This window comes from Octopus bimaculoides, chromosome 21 (genome assembly GCF_046866305.1).
Source record: "Octopus bimaculoides isolate indiv1 chromosome 21, ASM4686630v1, whole genome shotgun sequence".
Classification (NCBI taxonomy): domain Eukaryota; kingdom Metazoa; phylum Mollusca; class Cephalopoda; order Octopoda; family Octopodidae; genus Octopus; species Octopus bimaculoides.
Window position 1 is genome coordinate 39,434,514 of NC_142948.1, and position 17,987 is coordinate 39,452,500.

Below are 17,987 nucleotides of genomic sequence, written 5' to 3' on the forward strand. Positions count from 1 at the left end.
GACACATTCACTTCTCTCTCCTCATATAGGTATGTGCATGGGTGTGTGTGTGTGCGTGCATGTGACTATATATGTCTGCATCTGAGTATGAGTGTGGTGCAACTTGAGGGTAATTTGGCTGCCGTTTGTTGCAAAGAGATCGTCCACATAGAACAAACCTCCTCACCTACACCCACGCTCGCTCACCTTCTCGAAGATTCTACCTACACTGTGACAGTTCTTATCACTGTAAAACAGAGATCTTTAGTAATCTTCGACGCGCTATTTTCAATGAATCACCCTGAATTCCTTCTAATCTACAAGAAAACACGGAGAATTGAAATCTTGCTGATAATTTCTTCAACCTTGCCATGCGCTGCCTGATAAACTATTTTCTCTTTTCTTAACATGAAATCTAATCTTTTTCAGACATGCAGTTACAATTACACCCCAAAACCCCTACACCCCTCCTACACATCCACAAACGCATAGTCGCACATGAATACAAGATTAATTTTATTGTTCGACATTTTGTTTCGGTGGGAGAGAATGGTGAAATTAGAGAATAACAATTAAGCTAATCCGAAACTTGAACACTCCTTTTTATAAGAAGAAAAAAAGAAGAAAACCAAATAAAAAAAAAACTGAGGCTGCAAATTGTTATATAATCTGGTTCAGTGCTTCATATAACCTTGATGCGAAAAGCTGTATTGTTGCTAAGGATTTCTTCGGTTTGATCCGGAAACATTTCCTCATCAAACTTTGATATTTTATAGTGTTCAATCGGCAAAACGTAGTGGACTCTTAGCTGAGTACCCGGATAACATCCAATAGCTTCATCGGACCCTTGAATATGAAGTGCACTGTATTTGAGGAAATTACATTTTCGGTATATACAGGCGTTAAGAGTGACAAAGTCTATGCCTATATATATATATATATATATATATATATATATATATATATATATATATATATATATATCATACAGAATGGGACAAGAACGCAAAACATCCAGACAGTTAGGTGATATAAAAAAGAGACAAAACATCCAGATAGACGATACAAAGAAAACACGGACAGATCAATCGGAGTTTTCTTTCTTCAGTCGAGATCCAGATTATCCTTGCAATTTCGGCTGGTTATTCTCGATATTGCTCCAATCTGGCCAGCCCCAAGGAAAAAACTAAGCTAAGAGCATTAGATTCCTTGGAAGAAAGCAGCGAATGTATACAGAAACGAACAATGTTACACAAATACAGTAGGAATAATAACAGGACATAACAACAGATATATATATATATATATATATATATATATATATATACTCTTTTACTCGTTTCAACCATGCGGTCGTGGTCATGCTGGAGCACCACCACGGTCTTTCTGACTTCCTCAAATACCCTAACCACTAAGCCATGCGCGCGCGCACACACATTGAGAGAGAATGAAAAAAAGAGAAAGAAAGAGGGAGAGAGAAAGAGAGGGAGAGAGAGAGAGAGAGAGTGAGATACATGAATAGGTAGATGGATGGCTGGATGTTTATATGTAGCTACGGACGTACGTATTCATGTATGCGCGTGTCTGTTATCCTTTGCTTGTTTCAGTCATTGCACAGCAGCCGTGCTGGGTTACTGCATATAACATTTAGTCCAGCAAATCGACCCGTGGGATCGTACCCGGGACTATGTAGTTGGAAAGCAAACTTCTTACCACACACACACAAACACATACACAACTCAATGTCAGATAATTTATCAACGAGTATACCTTAGTGTATAGTTATCTACTTGAGACTTACCTTTTGCTTTTACATTAATCTACGAAACGATGAGATAAGCAAAGTGTTTATCGGCGTTAAGTTGACCCTTCTAGCTAGTTGTTGTATACCGACAATCTTTTAAGAAGGACCCAAAACGCGTGGCTCGTGAGAATTAATCAAGTGGTTGCACGTTTTATTATGTATATATTTTCTTTTAATGCCCAAAATAAAAAAAAAGCGAAAACAAAAAGTCCTAATCTTAAAATTTGATTGAAAGCAGACGATATGCACCGCCATTTCTATCTGTCGCTACTTAACGATCGTTGCTCCAAATGTCACATTGTCACATTCAAATAACGGATATTTTCAATTGTGATCGGTGTGTCCCCGCCTCACTACCACAATCATCGCTTATTCTTTAGCCGACAATAATTGTTTGAGGGCGAAAAGATCAAATTTCTGCTTTTTAAAAAAACATTGTCTCGATTTCTTGCGTTTCCTATTCATACACACACCTCCCAACATTTTTTGTTTTATTATTATTATTATTATTTCATTAAAAAAATTCTATTACATCCTCCAGTAATCAATATAAGGAAGAATCTCTCTCTCTCTCTCTCTCTCTCTCTCACACACACACACACACACTCTCTCTCTCTTTCTCTCTCACACACACACACACATCTAATTTAGGGGGTTTCTTATACACGGGGGTTCCTTTTACACGTTAAAATACAGTACATACCGTATTTCCCCGAAAGTAAAACCAGGTCTTATATTAATTTTGCATCCAAAAAACGCACTAGGGCTTATTTTCAGAGGATGTCTTATATTTTTGCGGAAAAAGTCCAAGAAAGACAAAATAGTCTCTTGTCCTCGTGTAAAAGGTGAAAGCCATGTTTTTAGTTATCAAAAGTTTATTTATTTGTTTATTGTTTTTAGTCAAGTACAAACATTTCATCCTCTTCTGAAACATCGTCATAAATAATCGAAATCTTGAACTTCAGACTGAATTTCTTGCAAATCCATTTTCTGTAGAATCATGCACTTAATGTAAAAGCACTATCGATGGGCCAGTTGCTACAATGTTTGTCTGGTGACAACATCACTTATGGATGTGCTGTGTTCAAAACAAAATAAATATCAGAGCGAGGCTAAAATTCGTTCCAGCAACAGCAGCCAGCGCGAGTGTCGTACAGTTCGGTCTTTAAACGGCATTTTCACTGGCACGTACTTGCAGTCGATTACAGAAAGTACCCAATGAAAGCCAGAATGCGCTTGGCGTTGCCGCTGCTGGAACGAATTTTCGTCTTCTTCTGATGTTTATTGTATTTTTAAACACAACACATCCCTAAGAGGTATTGTCTCAAGGGAATACTACATTAACTGACCTATTTCGTAAGTCGCATCTATCTATCTGTCTGTCTGTCTGTCTGTCTGTATGTATATATATATATATATATATATATATATATATATATATATATATATGTATATATATATATATATATATATATATATATATATATATATATATATATACAAGGATTTACTTTTCGTAATGAGATAAAAACCAAGGCTGTGTATAACATAGAACATTTATAAACAGAAGGTCTTACAGGTGTTTCCATATACACTTATATATATATATATATATATATATATATATATATATATATATATATATATATATATATATATATATATATAGGTGCAGGAGTGGCTGTGTGGTAAGAAGCTTGCAATACTACCATTTTAACCCCAGGAAAAAAAATCTCCTCCAGCTGGTTTATTCAGTGCGCTTCTCGCACTCGATTGTAAGCGGGAGATAACTCCTGCCATGCCTGGCAAAGAGTGCGAGAAGCGCATTGAATAAACCAAGTGGAGGAGATGTCTTCTTGGGGTTAAAATGGCAGTATCGTCGTGTCTTAGACAGTGGCCCGGGAACAAAATTTGCTTAGGGGGTGCAAACTCAGTTTCAAAATTTGGCACTACTGGAGAAGTGTGGATCCGAGTTCTAGGAGTATGCATGTCACAAATTTGCGCATGCGCCCGTGTTAGTCGTAAGTAGTCGAATTTAGCACACAGGTAAAGAACGAGACGCTCGCTGTAAACGGAGGGTGGGTGATCCATCTGATGCAAGAAGAACATTGCAGATTAATTGAATAAAAACATGAAAAATAACAAAATGACATTTCATTGAAAAGTAAACCGTTCTGAAAGATAGTTCAGAATGTTTTCAAAACATTCATCTCCTGCTTTTCCCATATTTTATTAAGGGTTAGGGTTTAAAGTTAGGGGAGGTGAATGTTTTTTCAGTATTCAATGATTATTTTTCACTTTTATATTCAACTTATCTGCAATTTTCTTTTTGTATTACATGGATAACCTCGCTCCTTTTACAGCAAGTAGCACGCGTCCGAACATTCAGATGTCAGTTTACCAAGAAAGACATAATGAAGCTATAAGTAGTGTTAAAATGGAAGTAAGCCGAGTTTTTGCATCACTCCATAATTCACACGTATATGAAAAAAACTGTATCAACATATTCCAAAAGTTTTCCTACGCTCAAACGTTTTGTTAATGAAACGTTTCATGAGGATGTGCAAAGTGTTTTCATCGTATATTTTTTTATGTACATGCATTATGGTACAATGTGTAAGACGGTGCTGTGTCATTGTGGTATGGAGCCAAGTCTTCAAACGGCGAAGTGCACTGAATGTTCTTTCGCTTGATGCAACAGATACAGGTGAAGACAAGACAAGCTGCATTAACGCCAACACTTGTAGCACACTAGAACGAAAAATAGCATCAGACACTCTCCATTTTTCAACTATGTCATTAAATGATTTAGGCAAATTTTCCCTTTCCGTCCATACGCCAGCAAGAAGTTTGATTTGAGATGACAGTAAGAGTAAATCAAAAGAAGCAGGTGCATTTTCAAAGTTAAATACTCCACATTTGACTGCTGACAATAGCAACTCCTCTTGCTCAGAGCATACACGGATTCCCTGTTGCTGAAACCGGTGAGTCAATTCATTTTCGATGACAGCCATTATAGGGAAAAATTGCCGACGCCAGTCATCGGTGACAGAAAGAGCAGCTTCTTCAGTAGTTGTTGTGTGCCTAAAGAGCAGTGGTGTATTTTTAGATCGCGAAATGTTGGGCATTTTCACCAAGTCAGAAGAGGATACTTCATCAAAATATTTTTCAAAAACCTTCTCACTTCTCATTTTTGAAAGAGAGGTTTTCAACTTTTCAATCAATTTCAAGCAATCACCGGCTGTCGTGCCTGGACGCTGTAAGCTACGTGCCACTGGCTCACATACCCCAAATATATCCCCAGCGATTTTAATGCCGAACAAAATGGAAGCTTTGCCAGATTGCTTTAGCAGCCCTTTAACAGTAGCCTTTGTTGTTGCTCTTAACGAGAAGTCATTAAGAAAGTCAAGCAAAACAATTTTGAATATTCTTATAATTGTTTTCTGCTTGTTTCAGTGCTGTTGCTCTAATGCACCACCGAGTTGGACACACTGCTTGCAACACAAAGATTTGTCCATTGTGCTTTTCTTTTTGGTGACTCTTTTACAAGAATGGCGCATTGATGAACAAAGTTCAGTGCATCAGCTACAAAGGTAACCTTAAAACTAACTTCTTGGAGGACAAGGTCTAGAGAGTGGTTTCCACAGTGTACAAAATATGTACCTGGGAACAAATTTTTCAATCGCATTTGTACACCTGAAATGTTTCCACTCATGGTACTTGCACCATCAAACGAAAAACAGCATAGCTTTGAGTCAAGTGAAATGTTTAGGCGACAAAAAATATCTAGAAAAATCTTAGTCGGTGTCTTCGAAGAGCAGTCACGGGGATTATAAAAACCTAGAAAATCCTCATTGACATTCAGGTCTTCAGAAACGTACCGGACAGTGATTGATACTTGTTCCATGCCAGAGCAATTAGTGGTACCATCACATATAATGCCAATAAATCTGGAATTTTCTACTTTTATTTTGATCTCGTAAAATGTTATGAGCATATGCCTCTAAAATTTCATTTTGAATTGTATCAGAGAGGAAATTGTTCCGACGCTTAAACCACTGGCTTACTTCTGCACTGCATTCTTCAGCAAGTTCCCTTACAAGATTTACGAAGTTTCCCATAAGATTTTGAATTTCTGTTGAATACAACATGGCAGATGATTAAAAAGGGCAGACACAAGAAAGAAAAAATGGTCCAGATGGACTATATGTAATCTGAACCTTTCCCCACTTTTTTTTTTTTTTACGGAATCCCACGTTTTAGGCTATGGAGATTCCGATTCTGAAAAAATTTTTTCCAAAATCTCAATTTCAAAATTTCGATCCCCCCCCCCCGGTTTTTATATAGATCCACACCGTAAATCTAACCCTAACTCAAACCCTAACCCTAACCCTAACCCTGACCGTAACCCTGACCCTAACCCTAACCCTGACTCTAACCCTAACCCTAACACTAGTTTTGTGAGATTTGGCTATTATTTCTAGCATGTAAATAGCCTGCTTGGTGGGGGGGGGGGGAATTGAAAGTTTTCAAACAATTTTTTTCAGAATCGGAATCTCCATAGCCTAAAACGTGGGATTCCGTAAAAAAAAATAATAAATAAGGGGGGAAAGGTTCAGATTACATATAGTCCGTCTAAGGCCACTGAATTGTAACGAAAGAACTCTGGTCGAACAAAAACCTGAAAAACAAATAGCGAACATCACATAAATAGTGCTTGTGTTTTTATTGGCAAAACCAGCAACATGACCTCCCATCCAATATGCTTCAAAAGACGATAGGCCATACTAAAGCACCGTCTTTTATTTGAAGAAATCAACGCCAGGAATTATTCTTTGGAAGCCTCGTATTAATTCTATCGCCTCTTTTTTCGAACCGCCAAGTTACAGGGGCATAATCGCATCAACATTAGTTATCAGGCGATGGTGGGGGTGACATACAGACACACAAATACATACATTCGTATGTATATGCATGCGTGTATGTGTGCTTACATATGTACCTACCTACCTACCTCTCTCTCTCTCTCTCTCTCTCTCTGTACACACACACACACACACACACACACACATATATATATATATATATATATATATATATTGTGATAATATACGGTAAAACTATATAACCGGAGGAGAGCTTACTCTACAAGTAGAGAAGTGGGTAAATATAAATAGACCTCGTAACGATACCAGCTACCAAATGGTTTCACGGCGAACTGGGGCCCCAAGTGAATTTTGTAAAGTCATTGGGGAGAATCCTGAGCCGATTATCGAGGTCTATTTATATTTATATATATATATCGTATATTTATAAAGAGGGCAAATTTAGCCATTTGTCCGTAGATTGAAAAAAAAAAAGAATGAAAAGGTGAATCAAGACTAAAGTTGGAGTTGAAAAAAAAGGCACTTACCCAGGCAGTGGTCAAGCAAATAATGGTCGTTTTGTATTGAAAGAATTCTGAAGGGGCTTTATTTTTAGACTGGGGTTAAACGGTCGAATTTATTCAACCATGTTTTAAGTCTTTAGCAACATCAATTACAAAGAACTTGGGAGTGGTACTAAAAGATGGAGAGAAGTATTGACAGGCAGAAACTGGGTGGGAGCTGTCTTCAATAATTCAAGTAATGCTATATATTCAAAATTAACCATACATGCTGGTTTTGTTGTTGTTATTGTTGCTGCTACAGTTGTTATTGTCACTTACTTTTTTGTATTTTGACGCTACTTGCCTTCAGAACTCCCTAGGGAATTTTATGCTAGCTTCATCACTTTTATTTATTTATATATATATATTTTTTCTTTGTTTTGAAACGAGATCGAACTTCAGCATTTTATACCGATAGATTTTAGACACTTTTTTTCTGCAACTGGTGAGATTATGTAGGGGGTGCAAATTTTTATCTTGCACCCCCTGAAAATTCTAGGGGGTGCGGGTGCACCCGCTGCACCCCCTGTTCCCGGGCCCTGTCTTAGAGGATGGCCACATTAGAGTGCCATAAGCAATACTTTATGTGTGTATATATATATATATATATATATATAAATATATATGCATATATATAAGTATGTATATATGTATGTATACACATATATATACATGTGTGTGTGTTTGCGCGCGAGTGCTACGTTAATAGTCATCCAACTGATCTAAGGGAAATAATTCCGTCGCATAGAAGTAAATTATTGCCCTTACATTATGTTGCGCGCGCGCATATGTGCGTGGGGGGGGGGGTTGAGGGGCAAGGCAACACATCCACAACGGCCACTTAAAGGATGACATGCGTGTATTTTTGTTGGTTATTGAACGTCTGCTTTTCCACGAATATCTCTTTCTGCGAGACATTTATATAATAATTTGGAGAAATTCCATAGAGCGACGTTAGCGACTTTCGGGACTAGATAGATAGACTGACAGACAGACAGACACACACACACACACACACGCACACACACACTCAAACACACACATATTTGCATATTTGTGTGTGTGTATGGATAGTTAGAAAGACAGATAGATCAATAGAAAGTTAGAAATGAAGCTGGGATGATAGATACACATGTACATACGTATATATATATATATATATATATATATATATATATATATATATATATATATATACATGAATACACATACATACATACACACACGCATACTCGTATGTATGTATGTATGTATGTATGTATGTATATATATGAGATAGATAGATAGATAGATAGATAGATAAATAGATAAAAATTGAAAGAGAGAGAAAGGGGGTAGCGAAAGAGGGCGGGAGAGAGAGTGCGTTAGCCATCAGCATTCCCACTTCTTATACGCAATAAAGAAGTTAAATAACATAACTGGCCACGATAGAGACACTGCCATAAAACAATGGGCCAGTCCGGAGACGTCCCCACCCACACTATTTACACTAATGGTGTAGGGTTGGAGCCTAAAGAGAGATTAAAAGAGAATAACAAGTTAATGTTATTTGCTAGTTCCTAAGTCGTGTAGATATCTGGTTAAGTGGTCGAACTAAGGTGGTGGTGGTGGTGGTAGTAGCAGGGATGATGGCGCTGTAGTTATTGGTGGTGGTGGTGGTGGTGGTGATGGTGATAGTGGCGATGGTGACGATGATGATGATGATGGTGGTGGTGGTGGTGGTGGCAGTGTTGGACGAGAAGCTAATTGCTTGCGTGAAAACAGCAAATGACGAACACCTCGTCGTTCGCATCCTCCCCCGCCGCCTTCCATTCCATTCCAGTCGAGTCTCTTATGTCTTTCGTTCACTTTTCCTTGCTTTCTCTAACATCCGTGCATTACCGTGCGTATGTATGTGAGGAAACAGTGAATATTTAGAAACATATGTATATATATATATATATATATATATATATATATATATATATATATATATATATATATATATATATATATATATCTGTGTGTGTGTAAATAATATGTGTGTGTATACATGTATAAATATATCATATACGCATGTATGTGTATGCTAAGAAAATGTACAAGCAATAAGAAACAAAACTAGTTTTACACACACACACAAGGAGAGAGAGAGAGAGAGGGAGAGAGAGAGAGAGAGAGAGAGCAATAAGCAAACGTATACACCTACCCACCCTTCACGCATAATATACTGTTGTGTACAAAAGTGTGTAGATGTGTGTGTGTGTATGAATATGTATGTACGGATGGATGTGTATTTGTGCTGTGTGTGTGTGTGTGTGTGTGTGTATTCTTTTCTGGCGTCGTTCTCGTCTTCCACCGTTATTTACTCTTTCGCTGCACTTTCTTCGTTAAAAATAAATTAATAAAGGAATAAAAATCAAAACCAAAAAAGAAAAAATAAATAAAAAGACTTCACTATCCATAATGCCTCTCTACTTTTCGCTGTCTCTATCACATACACATAATATATAATGTATAATACGATATATAATATGCATATACATACATATATATATATATACACACACACACATATATATATATATATATATATATATATATATATATATATATATATATATATATATATATATATATATATATATATATATATATATTCATATATGCAGTTACTCGGACGTCCAGCCTCCATCGTCCGGCTTTTTCAGATTTACTCTGCCGCTTTTGTTTATTGTTTTTCTTTTCTTTTTTTTTAATTTAATTTTGTTTTATTTCTATTTCACATTAACTCTGCAAACAGTAACTTGACCCATCGTTCGCGACTTGCCGTCACTACTCGGGTTTATCCGCCACTCTAATTTCGCTGCTACGACGTGCACTTTGACGGAAGCTACCGGCTTTAATGGGTTTACATACACATGTTGTTGTCTACGGGTTTCAGTTTGTGTGTGTGTGTGTGTGTGTTTGCGTGATTGGCGACCGTCGGCTGCACCATTCATCTATTACCCGGCTATCGATTCTCTCGTCTCGTTTGCATCACCTGAACGTTTCCCAAGATATTTTCTGACCATCGACTGACTGGAAGAATGAATTATTTAAGACTGTTAGCATGGAAGAAGAAGAAGAAGAAGAAGAAGAAGAAGAAGAAGAAGAAGAAGAAGAAGAAGAAGAAGAAGAAGAAGAAGAAGAAAAAGGAAAGAAAGAAAATGATGGATTTAGACAGAGAGAATTATTCAATAGATAGATAGATAGATAGATAGCGGGATGAATTGACAGACAGACAGACAGATGACTGAGTCGTTAGAGAGCGGATAGAATGACGCGCAGTGTTTGTTGCGATTTCCTGTGCTCCGAGTTCAAATCCCGTTGAAGTCAGATTTGCTTTTATCTTTTCTGCGTCAATAAAAGCAATATATAAATCCAAGATGGTACTTTGACAGATCTGTTGGAGCAGGGATCCCAACCTGGGCTAAGTTCATCCCTAAAAGGAGCGAGATAGCTTTTTGGGAGGCGCGACAAAACGTGGCTGCGTAAGTTAAGAAGCTCGCTTCCCAAACACATGAATTCTGGCGACTTGATTATGTAATTAAGACATAATTATGTAATTAAGACATAATTATGTAATTGATTGTGTAATTGAGACTCTCCGTATATAATGGAACTTTCGTAATATGGTATAAGTAAATATCTTATAAACAATCTCTCATGTTTTGTTTTCTTGTCTATTTTATCTTAAACGTATTTTTCTAAAAAATGTTAACTTGTTTAGATAATATCTTTATTAAAACCAGTTTACCAGAGGTTAATATTCGTTATCAAGACATTTTCCCAAGGTGGTACACCGTGGGACTGAACCCCAAACCATGTGGTTGGTTGGAAAGCGAGCTTCTTACCACACAGCCACGCATGATATATACTTATATATTTATTCTTTTTGGGGAATGAAAAAAAATGCTAGAAACCTTGGAAGTTTCCTATCCAATATAGGTTTCAAATTTTGGCACAACGCCAGCAATATCGGGTGGAGGGGAAAACCGATTAGATCGACCCTAGTGCACAACTGGTACTTATTTCTCCTACCCGAAACGATGAAAAGCAAAAATGGATCTCAGCGACATTTGAACCGAGAATGTAAAGACGGATACAATGCCGCGAGGCATTTTGCCGAGCTGCTAGCAGTTCTGCCAATTTCCTATCCAATATCTATATGACATTATTTATAGTTTTATCTGCTTCGAATTCCACTGTTCCAAAGAAAAAGAATAATTTCACCTTTTCTCGAAAGTTTCTGAATTTTTACATATTTATGTATTATTATATATATATATATAATATATATATATATATATATATATATATATATATATATATATATATATATATATATATATATATATATATATATTTATATCTATTTATACAAATGCTGTAGCGGTACAACACGAGAGAGCGCCCAGATCATTTCAACAACGCCATTCAAGTCCAGAACTACGGAAACGGTCCTTCGAAAGCGATTCTTCATCGTTTGTTCCAATAGCAAAATATTTGGATCCCGCCAGGTAAAAATAAATTTGAAAATATTCCAGTTATTTCTTTTTTTATTTCCTTCAGTGATTGTACTGCGGCCATGCTGGGGCATCGCCTTGAAGGGACTTAGTTGAACAAATCGTCTCCCGGTACTTATGTATTTTTTAAAGCTTGGCATTTATTCTATCGGAGTCTTAATTACGTGGACGTCAACAGAGAGAGAGAGAGAAAGAGAGAGAGAGAGAGAGGGAGAGAGAGAGAGAGAGAGAGAGAGAGAGAGAGAGAGAGAGAGAGAGAGAGAGAGCAGGTCATACTCGCATGTGAAGGACGACATTGATTTTTATGCGTACGTCGTTATCATATTAATCATATTATCCACCCTGTTTTTTTTTTGTTATTTTTTCCCCATTTCCTGTTTTTGAAATGTAATTTTTATATTCCTTTTAACGAATATAGGTTTGAATATGGAGCGTTTTCACAGTACCCTCCCCAAATTTCTGTGCCATCGGACGTGGGGTACAAAGGAGGGAGTCGTGTATTCCAACCGGTTACTGTGCACCTGGGTGCAGAACAGAACCGAACAGCGACTGCAGCGGCAGCGGCGGCAGCAACACTTTTCCAGCATCATCATCATCATCATCATCAACAGCAGCATCAACATCAACAGTATCAGCACCATCATCATCATCAACAACAACAACAACAGCAACATCACCCGCCTGCTCCGCTTCATTTCCAACCCTATTGTCAGGGAGTTCGAAGCAACCATTCTAGAGTACACGCTAACTACGACGGCATGAGGGGCGAAGGCAACGAAACAGCTGTTGCAGCAGTGGGTAATTTCGGCTCAGCCCAAGATATGGCTGTCCCAATGACCACGGCAGAGAGTGTCACCAAAGACAGCAGGGCTTCTCCTCATGATGTATCGAAAACCTCACCGGAGTCTCCCCCCACGAAGAAAGAGAAGCGAGACATTAAAGAACCGGCAGGTGAGGGGATTTGTTTGTCGGGATCCCCCCCCATTTCTTTCCTTTCCCTCTCCCATCCCGCGTTATTAGCACCTTTCCTCCACTCTACACGCATGTGTGCGCATGCGTGTATGTATACGTGTGTTTGTGTGTGTGAGTATGTATCTATAGGAATAAAAAAAATTAATATCTATAGATACATGTATAACACAGCAATTACTAATATTACATACACACGCACACATACATATAGTGTGTGTGTGTGTATACATGTGTGCGTGCGTGTGTGTTTATGTATATTAATAGTGACTGTAAGCTGGCAGAATCGTTAGCGCGCCGGGAAAATGTTAAGCGGCATTCCTTCAGGCTTTACGTTCTGAGTTCAAATGTCCCCGGCTTCGACTTCGCCTTTTCCCCCTTCGGGGTCGATAAAATAAGGACAAGTTGAAAACTGGGATCGCTGTAACTAACTCAGCCCCTCCCCTGAAATTGCTGGTCTTGCGCCAAAGCTTGAAACCAATATAAAAAGTGACTGTTTACTTCGAAGTTCCGCCGTTAAAACAGGCCTCACAAAACAGTTTTACATTCTGTCTGTCTGTTTGTCTCTTTCTCTCACACACTCATTTCGTTTTTTCTATTCTATTTGTATTTTCAAGATTCGTCCTCGAGCGAAAAACCTGCAAATACAGCACCAACAGCAGCAGCAACAACAACACCAAAGTCTTCTGGAATACTAAATTCACAATTCCCAACATACCACCCTCAAAAGATCCAGTCATCTTCGTCAGCATCGTCGTCGTCGTCATCATCATCGTCATCGTCATCATTATCATCGTCTACCCTAAACTTGAGTCCACCGTCCCCTTATCTGGTCCCACCGTTCAGTATGCTCACAGCGTTGGCAGACCCTCATTTGTATATCAGCCCACTGGGTGTTTCCCAGGAGAACATCTACGAAACGGCGGCGCGTCTTCTTTTCATGTCTGTGAAATGGGCCAGAAATATCCCTTCGTTTTTGCAGCAACCATTTCGTGATCAGGCGATTCTGCTGGAGGAATCTTGGTGCGAACTGTTCATCTTGAGTGTTGCTCAGTGGTCGCTGCCAATTGATAGCAGTAAGTACCACAAAGTGATATAAGGGTGGGAGGTAGTCTTCTTTATTGGCTGACTTGGTCGGCAAAATCGGTAGAAAATACCATGCTGTGTATGGATATGTGTTGTGTTTGTATGTGTGTGTTTGTGTGTGTGTGTGTGCATATGTATATATATATGTATAATTACATGCATATACATAGGTGTGTATGTGTGTATATATATATAGAGAGAGAGAGGGGGAGAGAGAGAGAGAAATAGATAAACAGAATAAGAGATGGATGGTTGAATAGATAGATAGATAGATATACATACATGTATATATGCGTGTCTCATATATATGTATGTACGCGCGCGAGCGTGTATACAACGGGCTCCTTTCAAATTCTGTCGGTTAAATTCACTCAAAAGTCTTTGATTGGCCCAGGAAAATAATAGCAAACACTCGCCCCGACGTGTCACGCACTGAGCCTGAACCCGAGACTATGTGGTAGGGAAGCGAACATTTTCACCGTACAGCCATGCCTGCGCTTATCCATACCGAATATATTTGAAGTATATATTTTTCTGCAGCCTTTGAGAAGAGCATTCAGCCATAGGAACCACATCAAAGCAGACACTGTAGCTCATCGCAGTCCCCTGACTCGTCGGCTTCCGCAGAACCGTCCAACTCATGCCAGCATAAAAAACGTATTTTAAATGATTATGGGGGTGATGGTGACAATGTGACTTAACTATCCGCAAGCGAAGCAGAACCCTAAAATTTTAACTTTCTTTTACAGATTCTTTGCTGTCTGCCAACAGCTGGAGCATGGATTCACACCACACGGAGAAAATTGCGTTTATGATGTCACAACTGCAATTTATGCAGGATATCATAGCTAGGTGCAACGAGCTGCACGTTGATGCTACAGAATACGCGTGTCTCAAAGCCATTATTTTGTTCAGACCAGGTAAGCAACGGCCGAGTTTAACATCCCTGCAATTTGCTGCATCTCTATCTATCTATCTATCTATCTATCTATCTATCTGTCTATCTATCTGTCTGTCTGTCTATCTGTCTGTCTATCTGTCTGTCTATCTGTATAGTAGTGGTTTCTAATTTAAATGCGAGGAATCAAAGGATAAGATGCTACACACAAACATGCAGGCTGAGTAGACTTGCTGCCACCAGACTTCAACACATCACTGCTCACTAATATTACATGTCATAGTTACAATTACAATGATGATGATGATGTATTTTTATTTACTTGTTTGTTTTTATTAGTGCAAAATAAATGCGTTTATGAAATATTCCATGATGAAACATTTACTTTCATTTTGTTCATTTGTTTAGAAGTGAAAGGACTCCGCGACTCCAAGCAAGTGGATCGCCTTCAAGACCAAGCACAGATAATGTTGAACGATTACATTTCACGACACCACGCAGCCGTACAGCCTCGCTTTGGAAAATTACTGCTCCTTTTACCCAGCATTCGTTTGGTTAATCCGCGATCCATCGAGGAACTATTTTTCCGGCGAATGATCGGCAGTGTCCCTATTGAAAGATTACTATGTGATATGTTCAAGTCGAGCTGAAGTGAATTACTTCCCAATTATATCCCGACGTTTTAACCCTTTGTCTGTCCTGTGTATCACACGTGATACACAAGACATCTTTCCCTGGCATCATATAGGATACACATTACCAAATGTTTTGAAACCACCAGAGTAAGTTGGGGCTTATGATAGAAGAGCTTTATATTACTCAGAACGTATAAAACAAGGGCTACATAAAAGTCAGAAAACAAGCAAGGACTTTTAGGAGTAACTTATAAAAAGGATTTTGGACGGGCAAACGTTAAAAATGTAATATCAATCCGTTGTTATGATAAATCAAATGATTGATAAGACTAAAATAAAATGGTTAATACACAGTTTCAGGGTTTAAAATAGAAGTAAATAGACCTGAAGTGACAAAAGTGATCTCTTATAATTTCATAAAGAGAACAAGTGAAATCCATTAATTTTATTAACTCCCTCACATTGCCCTATCCACCGAATCAATATGCTTCGTACTTTTTAGTGATATCTTGAATATTTCAGAAATAGCAGCTGATTTACACCGTTCCAATGTATTATATCAGCAATGAACACCGCTGAGGAGGATCTCTTGTTTTTTTATTTTATATAAGAAAATATATGGTTTTCATCTGACTTTAAATATATGTACATTAGCTATGTCACATAGAGTGTTTGCATGAATTTATGGGATGTCATTGTCGTCACTTCCGCTTTCCATCGCAATTTACTTCCATTATTTTCAGGACAATCTGTGCATTTTAATGACTGTAAACTGCATGTTAACTGTTATATGACTAAAGTAAAATGGTTAACATGCAATTTAAGGGTAAAAAAAAAAGAAAACGAAAGTAGATTGACCGGAAGTGACAACATGACATCACATTATTTCATAAAGAGAACATAAAGAGAACTAGTGAAATCTCTTAAGTTTATTGACATAAATTCCCTTAGGGGCATAGACGTGGTTGTGTCGTTAAGACACTCGCTTGGCAACCATGTAGTTTCGAGTCCAGTCTCTCAGTGTGGCACCTTCGGCAAGTATCTTCTTCTATAGATACAAGTCGACTAATGCCTTATGAGCGAATTTGGTAGATGCTAACAGTACGAAAGCCCATCATGCGCGTGTGTGTGTGTGTGTGTGTGTGTGTGTGTGTGTGTGTGTGTGTGTGTGTGTGTGTGTGTGTGTGTGTGTGTGTGTGTGTGTGTGTGTGTGTGTAACCACTGCTTGACAACTGGCATTAGTTCGTTTGCGTTCTCGTAATTTCTACGAGTCGGTATAAAGAGTCTGATAGAATAAGTATCATACTTTGAAGTTGAAATATGTTCTGGAGTCTATTTCTTCGACTAAAGCCTGTAAGCATGGCCGCAGTCCAATGACTAAAGTCAGTAAGAAATATGACGCATTCACCGATATAATACCTTGTATAATACCTTCTGGTGACACCTTCAGTATTTCAGAAATAACTGCTCACTTACACCGTTCCAACGTATTTATATCCAGCAACGAACAACACCACCAAGAAGGCAGTTCGGTGTCTTGCATGCCGACGAATGATAGCCATCAGAGCTACATGTGAACATAGCTATAATCTTGCTCGACTATTGAAATGTATGACTGGCATTGCTGTTCCTCTCTATTCACCATTCCCCGTCCATATGAAATTATCAAATTTCCCTGTCGTCACTTCCGCTCAATTTCTTTTCATTTCTTTTCAAACTCCCATACTTCTATGTTAATCGCTAAACTCAACGAGGCTTCCCATGAACTACAGTGATGCCACCATCAATGTAATACGGTTTTACAAACTACATCGCTAGTATTGTTGCTGGGAACACCTTACACTGTGCTCTTCTTGTATCATATGTATGTATGTATTATTTACGTTATAAGAATTTTAAAATTTCGTCAAACGTGAAATAATTTATTTTTAATGATGGAAGTAGATAAAGCTATAAATGATAGCATGTAAAGATAGGATTAAAGATCTCTTTGGATAGAAAAAGTCTAAATATCGCTTTTAATCAGCAGAAATGACAAAGCGATTCACGGACCTCATGTTTCGTTTATCATACTTATCGAACTCTCAGCCTTCGAGTAACCTGTATATCTTTCTGTCGAATAAAACTAATTAAAAAAATGCATTGAGTTCTTTTCTCCTGTTCCTTCTACCAAATCTCTGTCTCTCTTTCTTTTTTCTTTCTCTCTTTCACTCTCTCACTCTCTCCGGACAGAGAGAGAGAGAGAGAGAGAGAGAGAGAGAGAGAGAGAGAAGAGAGAGAGAGAGAGAGAGAGAGAGAGAAGAGGAAAGATCCAGAGATCCTCAATATAGAAAACACTCTGACGCGCTCAAATGATTTGAACTTAGACTCTGAAACTTTTACCGAGGACTTTAGATTGCCGGGTAACGAGTGGCTGTAAGAGGAATCCATGCGAGCAGATATGGAGATAATGAGGCAAATAAACAAATAAAACTGCTTCGGTTTGATGTACAAAATATATATATATGTAAATTGAGAAAAAGCAAAGACTAAAAATGATTGCGGCTGTTGTTGTTGTTGTTGATTTTTCCCTTCAGTATTAAGAGATTCGAAGCAGACGACAGCATGTTTTCCACCGTGACGTCACCTATTATTATCATCG

General features: G+C 38.1%; 1 protein-coding gene across 1 annotated transcript in view; it reads left to right on the top strand.

Annotated features, from left to right (window-relative positions):
* LOC106867298 (nuclear receptor subfamily 2 group E member 1) overlaps nt 1-17,488 on the top strand; it is a 24,696-nt gene extending 7,208 nt beyond the window's left edge. Inside the window, exons 3-7 of the mRNA XM_089339210.1 lie at nt 11,626-11,752; nt 12,177-12,709; nt 13,345-13,803; nt 14,563-14,733; nt 15,120-17,488. Coding sequence (XP_089195336.1) covers nt 11,626-11,752; nt 12,177-12,709; nt 13,345-13,803; nt 14,563-14,733; nt 15,120-15,361 — 1,532 coding nt within the window. The 3' untranslated portion in view covers nt 15,362-17,488. The remainder of the gene's footprint in view (nt 1-11,625; nt 11,753-12,176; nt 12,710-13,344; nt 13,804-14,562; nt 14,734-15,119) is intronic.
* The last annotated feature ends 499 nt before the right edge of the window (nt 17,489-17,987 follow it).